This window comes from Morus notabilis, unplaced genomic scaffold, assembly GCF_000414095.1.
Source record: "Morus notabilis unplaced genomic scaffold, ASM41409v2 Scaffold2000, whole genome shotgun sequence".
Classification (NCBI taxonomy): domain Eukaryota; kingdom Viridiplantae; phylum Streptophyta; class Magnoliopsida; order Rosales; family Moraceae; genus Morus; species Morus notabilis.
Window position 1 is genome coordinate 2164 of NW_010367025.1, and position 8683 is coordinate 10846.

The window sequence follows — 8683 nt, forward strand, 5'->3', positions numbered from 1 at the left end:
GAATGGGAAGAAAAACTATCAACAGAAAATAAAAAGGTAAAAACGGATCCCAATAAATTAGAATTTACAAGGCTTAACTTTGAGAATAAAGGCTGATAATGGGGGAGAAAAACCATCACAACGGACACAAACGCATCATCCCAATGGGTGGGACACGTGTCGCGCTGTGATTCGCGGAAATGAGAAGTGGTCGACAGATGCTTCTGCTCGCGACACGCGGCGGACGCTGATTGGGAAGAAGCAGCACGCGGAGAAGAAACGCTGAACGCCCTGACGCGCGCGTGAAGGAGACTCGCCCGGGGAACTGGCGGTGCGCGCCAAGCGCGCGTATGCGCGGGGAAGTGCTAGGCCTACAGGACGCGTGGCAGAGGCTGGTTGGAGAGCTTCTGGACCGCGAGACCCACGCAGAAATTAGATGGAAAATGCCTGACGCGCGCGTGAGAAGGACTCGCTCGGGGAGGAGGGCCGTGCCCGCCAAGCGCGCGTGCGAGCCGGTGCAGCTGGGGCCCATTGATATGCGACGCAACAGAGAGCGACACATGGTAGCGCGGGGAAACTCGCGCGGCTCGACTCCAATCGGCTCGGCTCGGCGGACGGCTGGCTGAAGGGCTGATGGGCTTCTCTTGTTTTCTTTATAGTTTTGACTCAAGTGTCTTATTTTCCTACAAAACAAAATAAATTAAATTAAAATAAAATACTTTCACAAAATATTAATTTCATAAAAATATTTAATTAAAACTCAATTTATTTAGTAATTATTAACAATTTAGGTGCACATTCATGCACTTATCAGTTGGCGTTAATGATGAAGTTAGAAATTTTTACGGATGGGTTATTAACTAAGTAAAAAGTTTAATCAAAATATATAATATGTATTAGAGCGTTGAAATTAGTCAAAAAGAGAATTTTTATAAAATTCTATTCTGGGGCTAATCCTATTATTTTGCCAAATTCGGTGTCGAAAATATTATTTTTAAAAAATTAAGATGACCCAAAATATAAAATTTAAAAATAATTGAGCCTTTTTAAAAAGTGATGAGTTTTGAGAAAGTTTCTTACTAGGTGATTTCGGGCCCCGTTCATTTTACTGATTCGAATTTAAAATTTGAGTTTTGTTACATTAAAAAATTCTCAAAAATAATCACATCTAATTATTTTACTACAGTAAAAAACTCTCACATAAAATTTCATATCAACTCGAACTAACCACTCTAAAATTTAATTTAAAAAAAAAAGAAAAAGGGGATTATCGATACTTCCAAGTCTATCAGACATTCTTCCTCTTCTCTTTGCGCTCTGTCTCTCTCTCTCTCTCTTTCCAGAAAAACAAAACTATTCCTGTAACTAGAAGAGGAGTCGTAGGAAACCCATAAAAAATCACTCAAAACCCTAATTTCTCACCAAAAACCTTCTCCCAACTCAGAACTATCATCCACCTTCAATTTTTAGACATTAGAGATGATTTTTTAAGTCCTAAAAATCTCTCTGAAGTTGGGTTCAAAATTATTCCGAGAATAGGAGTTCTTGCATCCGTTTTGGTAAGTTCCTCTCTAAAAGACTTCCTTTTTGAATAATTTCTCTCCCTGGATATCTATTATTCTGAGTTTTTCTTATTTCTTTGGTAAGAATCTTATTTCAATCAAACCCTTCAAGTCAAGAACGAGTTTTCATCATCAACGGAGTCTAAAACCATTTGTTCTTCGAGGGTAAGCCTCTCAAACTTTCTAGTATTTCCATTACTGTGATTAAATATGTATTCCAGTGATCCTAGGTTGAGTTTTGTTGATTTGAGTTTCCTGAACTTCAAAATGGATGTTGATTCAAGTGTTGCATGAGAGTTTTAAACATTTAAGCATGCATGTAAAGTGTTTGTTAAAATGAACATGTACTAGTTTTTTTGGCCAGTATTAGATTTTTTTTAAAATTTTTTTTTGGATGTTATTCGTACTATTTTGTCTCAGCCATTATTTTTTATTTAAAATAGACATCCTAAAATTTAAGTGGATTTAAGAATAACCTTAAAACGATTTTTGTAGAATTAGTTATGAATTTTACAAGTTGGTGTCAAAATCTTTCAATTTCTTGACGAAAATTTTAAATCAGATTTCAGGCTGATATTGATGAGTTTGATAAATTTGAAACCTGGCATGTAATAGCTCTAAAGAAAGATCTATGAGTCGACTTTCATTTGGCAGTGGTTTCGTAATTTTTTGAGTTTGGTACTATTTTTTATGCATTTTCTCGTAAAAGAGGCCAAATCTGCCCGTTTGAAAAAGTTGCTATGTTGAGACAAATTTTTGTAGTCTTGTTAAGAATGAGATTTGGACTGAGTTTTATGAGGTTTTATAGCTTGGGATGGTTGAGATGATCATGCGACAAAGATCTTTAAAAAAAATTAATTTTCTAGCCTTTTCTTTTATAGTTTGCATGTCACGTGTTAGTTGCAAAAAAAAAAAAAAAAAAAGATTTTTTGGACTGCATTAATTAAAACATAAAACTGTAGCATTTGAGAGTATTATTGCACTAAAAAGTTTTTGAAACTTAAACTAGAGGTTTTAAGCTTCAATTCGATAAGCGAATCATTAAAAATGGAGACCCTTAGACAAAGTTATGAACTTTTTAATTGTGTCAAGATTTCTGTAAATTTCTGCAGAGAATGAAAAATTTTCAGTCAGGTTTTAAAATACTTTTAGTGGCATTAATGGAATTGAAATAGTTCGTGTAATGTATCAAAACGAAGCTCTAGATGTCTACTTAAATAAGAGACAAGAATCGTGATTTTTTAATTCCTGTAGAATATTTTATGAATTTTTCTGTAAGTATTGATGAACCTGTTTTTAGAAAATATGAATGTAGTGAATTGTTTTGATGTGAAAGTCATGTGAAAAGAGGGAAATTGTTAAGTTTATGAATATCTTGTCGACAAATTTCCTAGGAATGAGAGAATCGTATTATTTGTGGGCCGTTGATATATTTTGTTAGATTGGGGACAAAATTATTAACCCCCATAAGAGTCGTTTTCCTTTTTGTTCTTTCTGCCCAAACCATGTTCACGCTAAGTTTCCGATCAAGACATATAAAATAAAATAATATGATTTCTTACGCTGAGAAATTCGTTAGTAAGTCGAGAGTGCCATAGTACTCTTAAGAGAATTTAATGGGTGAACGCTTAATCCACGGTTGTGAACCAAAACGAATCAAGGAGGAATTTACGTTTAGGAACCTAACATATAAGGTAAGTGGAGTATGCACCTGCAATGCAAGTGATGTGTGTTTACCTTATGATTATGCATGTCCATGATTCATGATGGTATGAACCTTGATATAATTTATATAAGCGTGTTGTGCTCCTAAATCCTTATAATAGTATATGGTATGTTCTTGCTCAATATGTTGAGATAGTATGTTTAAGCTTTGAAGATAGTAAGGTTAAATTAGGGCTTGATTTTATTCTAATACGCATGATTTGACATTTACCGAACTCTTCAAATAATGTGGAATCTACGTGACATGTTTTTTTACTTTTCATATGAGCACTTGGGCTATAACATGACATCATAATTGTACATTGGCATTTTATGATATACCAAGTTATAAGTTAGGGTGGGAACTGTAGGTCTCTTAAGGGATCAAAAGATTTTATATATGATAAGACATGCAATGTTGCTCTTTAGTTCCTGGGTTGTAGGTGCTGCGGCCTAAGTGGCTGTTGGATCTATGATTGGGTCATAGTGCCTAATTTCCTAAACTTTAGCCAGGTAAGAAGGGATAAAGCCCCATGAATACCCTCTTTACTGGTTATGTGAATGTCAATGGATCATAACTCCGGTAAGATAGGCAAGTCACATGTGGTTAGTGGTACACTCCTGAAAGCCGAGTTTGATTCAGTAATAGTACGTGAGGTACTTGTGTGTGATTCCTTAGACCCATTGTTTTGGAGTCTAGGATAGTCATATGATTGAGCATTAGCCGGCATAAGGCAGTCCCACGGGCCCAATAAATAATACGTGCACGTTAAGAGGTTAGATCATTGGTTATGTAATGAATTATGCACCTAGATATGACATGTTGATATGGAAATATGATATGATATGTATAGAATGAATAGTTCATGAATTGTTATGCTATGAGTTATGCAAAATGTATTTAGTACGTCCTAATCCTGTGTTAATTATTAATGTTTTAATTATGATCACGTTAAATGGGGGGGTGTGATTAATGTGTGCTTCGTGTTATTGTTTTCACTCTATTATTATTTTGATTGTTGTGATCGCCGAACGAGGAGACAAATTATGAGGATGTCGGACTCATTAGGATAACTTAATAATTTTGTATTCTTTTAATTTACTGTTTGTTTTGACTTTTGTATGAGTGTGTACTTATGGGAATGCATAATTTATTAGAAGAAATTAACAACTTGACAGTAAGGATGTGATAAGAAGGAGAACAAAAACAATTAGGACTATAGATATGGTGGTTTATGAGATTATTACTACTACGCGACTTATCTATAGTGTTTTTATGGTTTAATGAGTTTGAAGAAACCTTCCTATATTGTATGCATTCAATCAAATTTAGAGTAGATAGTCTACTCGCTTATTGAGCCCCCTAGCTCACTAGAATTTCCTTGTGTTGCAGGCAAGTCTATAGTTAAAGAGAAGTGGGCAAGAAAACAGATCGAGGTGGTGGTACAGTTCATTTTATGATGTTGAGACTGTTATTTTTAGGAACTTACTTCTAAACTTCCACAGATATTAATGGTCAAACTTTATTAAATCTTTTGGGAAACGGTCATATGGCCCAATATGAACCTCGTATGAATTTTAAAAAAAAAAATCTCACAGAAACTTCCGCATTATAAATATAGTTTTGCGAACACTTTAAAAGATCAAAATTTTCCACATTTTTATGGTTAGTTAAATTAACTAACTCAAATCTTTAATTTATCCTTAAGTATATAATATATTATCTTCAAATTAATATATTATGTATGTATTTCTGTGTCGCAGCTTTCCGCCGGCCTAAGTTAGTAGCTAGGCGACGGGTCGTGACATTCTAGACTTTTAAACATAAAAAATGAGAAATTTACTGAATTTATTCTTAAAAATGTATGGGTATAAATTTACTGAAGAAAAGGAATGTCATAAACACCGTGAGGCAAATGAGGTAAGGCAATTTCGCCATATATATACACACACATGCGCATGTATATACAAGGTATAAAGACCAAAATTTCACCTCTACTTCATCAAGGTTCACTCCCTTCTCCGTGAAGAATGATAGAAAAGTGTCAAGACGGTCACTTTTAGTCTGATAATGCCCGGTATATGGAGAGATGGACTGAAATATAAAAACACTGATCGATTAGACACTACATAAATCATCAGAATCAACTCTGATATGTATTCCATTGCTTGAATTCTGATGGTGTATCTTGATGATTAGTGTTTATAAACGATTAGCTTTGTGGTACAAGGTAATTTAACTGGCTAAGTTGTGTGTTTCCACTAAAAACTATATTTGACCTTTCTTGTTAAATTAGAAGAACAATTAAACTAAACGATGGTTGTAAGTTCTGTCTACTTTCCCTTGTATGCAGAAAAACACTGTAATTAGAGAAGAAAGTATAAGGGCCCGTTTGGAAGCTGTATTTTGGATCATGACTCTGGGTCATGTGGGAGAATCCATGTTTGGAGGCCCATAATCCCGCATCTGACTCTGGGTCAAAATCTGCTCTTTGGATCACTTTGGATCCTTATTTTAAAATCAGATAAGGCTCTGATTCAGCCTGTTTCTAAATCAGAGCACAGTGTTTGCACAGTGTTTCCATGTGCTTCTGCTTCCCCGAGTAATGACCCCCCACCCACTCTACCGACCATTTCTTCTCTTGGCCAGAGAATCTCCAGCCTTTCTCGCGTGGGTTTGCAGGTCTCCAGCCTTTCCTTTTTCTCCTCTCTTTTCTTCCGGCAATTTTCTCCTTTTCCCGGTGGACTCCTCTTCGCATCTAAGCAGCCAAACCCACGGCGGACTCCTCTTCTCGAGTTGATGAGAAATGCTTCAAGTAAAGGGGTGATTGTGAGCAATCGACGGAAGCTCCACATTCAGTATCAATTTCGCCGATACTACCAAAGTAAGGCCATTTATCGCCTTTGCCGGAGAGGAAACAGACGAGGAATTTACAAAAGTCCTGCATCCGTGTTTGGATCTTTGCCGGCGGTGTCCTTTATCTCCTCGTCGGACTCGAACACTGAAACGGTATGTCATTCTCACTTTAGATGCTATTTGTGTGTAAAAATCAAAACCTGGAATGGGCCATGTTCGAATGGCAGCATGTGTGTTTTTTTTTTCTTACATTTTTGTCAGATGCATGAAAATGATATAGACCGAACTGATTGAGTTTAGGGCTTTCTGTGAATGTGGTATCAGTAGAATATAGCATAGATAGGTGTCTTTGTGAATGAAATTGCTATGGCTCGAATATAGACCGAACTGACTGTATGGGCTGAGTTGGGTGAAAACTTTCCCGAAGCCGGTAGTTGACACCAGAAAGGTTGAATTTGCCTCAACTTCTGCAATTTCTTCAGCCTCTTTGTTAAGTCTCCTCGGGAAGTGTTTTTCCTTCATGGCATTATGTAGACTAGAAAACGAATTTGGAAACATGATTTTTATTCACAGAGAATTCAGAAAAAAATACACAAAGTATGATCATCAAAAAAATATATAAAACAAAATAAAATAAAGTAGTGCAGCAAGCAAATAACTTTCTCAATTAAAAAGCCATACAACCATAGAATGCACAAGCATTGGACTAGATCCAACTAGTAGTGCGCAAGTAAATAAAAATTTGCTTCTCTTTCATGTTCTTGGGTGTGTTTTGTTGGTGGTTATGCTTCTTAAATTGTCGTTGTAAGACCATGCCCTGTTTTTGCACGTATTGGACTCTTCTTGCTTGTCCTATATGTATGTAGATGCCTAAGAAAAACCCAGATGAGAGGCCGTTGTATTGGAGTCCTGCGGCAGAGGAGTTTCTACTTGAGCGACTATACGAATACAATGACATAAACCACGGGAAGCTCCCAGATTCTCGTGACTACAACCAATGGGCTGCTCGGATGGCCACTTTTTTCGATGGATATGTACCCGACGGTGAGCGGCTGAGGGAGAAACGCCGCCGACTTGGCAACCTTTACTCAGTGTATAAAATGCTGCAAAACCATACTGGAGTAGGGTGAGATCCTATCAGTAAAACTTTTACATGCTCGGAGGAACTGTGGGCATCTCTTTACAAGGTAATATGTGTAATTCATTACTCCTCCATTAGTGATAATAGTTAGAGGTTACACTTTCGTAATTAAGTGTAACAAACTTACCAATTTCATTCTAATTTTGTTAGAGACATCGTGAAGTGAAAACATTGTTCACATACGGTTGGAAGCTTAATGAGACGTACTTGGCGGCCGTTTTCCCTTCAAGAGTTATGGCGTCTGGTTTAGGGGCATATCACCTTGTCGCCCAAGTAGAGCCAACGGATGATGTTGCTGCTGGGGATGAACAACCACAACCTCACCAGAATGCTCCTTACCAAAACAGTGATGATGAGGAGATGCGTACCGAGCTTCGCAACCGCGTGGAAAGTTTTGGAAGGCGGACGAAATCCAATATCGCCTCATCATCATGAGTGATAAGAAAGAAATAGACAAGGGCACGCAAATCCAATGACAGTTTACGGGAGGAGCTACTTGATTTGGTTAGGGACATGCGCGACGATTTGCGAGAGGACATTCGTTCAAGTAAAGAGAGCTTGCCGAGTAACAACACTGTCAATGGACCAAATGAAATGGATATCATCATAGTGTCACTCTCGGAAATGGGAATTGACCCGCGTACGTATGCCCATGCATTTGAAAAAATAATGGCGTCCCCCACGTGGCGGTCAGCTTGGCATAAACTGGATGAACCCATTAGGAGGGCCTTTTTAAACGACTTTGTTGATGTGCCAAAAACCCCCTTTGCATATCAGGTGCCTAATCCATATAGCCAGCCGCCTCATAACTTCTCTCCCGGGCCAAATCCATACAACCAGCGGCCACAGTCCTTCCATCAGCCATCAAACCCCTATAGTCAGCCCCCTAACCCATTCCACCAGCCTCCACCACCCTTCAATCCACCTAGCCCTTAAATGTCTGGTGCGATGTTTCTACTTATAGAGTTAAGTTATATTAAATGGTCGATTTTCCCTTGATATTAGACCACGGATTAGTGCTTAATACCATGTTGTCGCGTGTAAGCGAGATTTCAAGATTGTATTCTACACTATTGTTAGTGTACCGGTTTATTTTCATTTTTTGTTGTATGAGACTGTATTCTATACTATTGTATGAGACTGTGTTGCTAAGTTATATTAAATGGTCGATTTTTTCTCTCATATTAGGCCGGTTTGCATTCTCATTCTATACTATTGTATGAGACTGTATTTACTTAGAGAATTTTCTAGGGGACATTGATGGCTCCTCTCTGCAATAGTCCAGCTCATTCTGCATGGGGCTAATCAATTTTGAAATAGCCAATTTTGAAATTGCAGATATAGATTTGAGGAGCTAATCAAATCATCATCCAAATTACATGTAAGCTAAAATTTCTGTTGATTTCTCCACATTCTATGTACCAGACAAAACACCAATTA

The 8683-nt window shown here is 37.3% G+C and overlaps 1 protein-coding gene and 1 long non-coding RNA gene across 2 annotated transcripts; both read left to right on the forward strand.

The window, feature by feature from the left end:
• Positions 1-1308: 1308 nt before the first annotated feature.
• LOC112094205 lies at positions 1309-4871 on the forward strand. Its single transcript, XR_002903418.1, has 3 exons — positions 1309-1538; positions 1627-1706; positions 4639-4871. It is a non-coding gene; the product is annotated as an uncharacterized LOC112094205 (long non-coding RNA).
• A 768-nt stretch (positions 4872-5639) lies between these two features.
• On the forward strand, positions 5640-8425 carry LOC21411301. The gene is made up of 3 exons (XM_024174548.1): positions 5640-6255; positions 6969-7289; positions 7394-8425. The coding sequence occupies exons 1-2, from the start codon at positions 6046-6048 to the stop codon at positions 7230-7232; spliced, it is 474 nt and encodes a 157-aa protein (XP_024030316.1). The 5' UTR covers positions 5640-6045; the 3' UTR covers positions 7233-7289; positions 7394-8425.
• Positions 8426-8683: the final 258 nt, after the last annotated feature.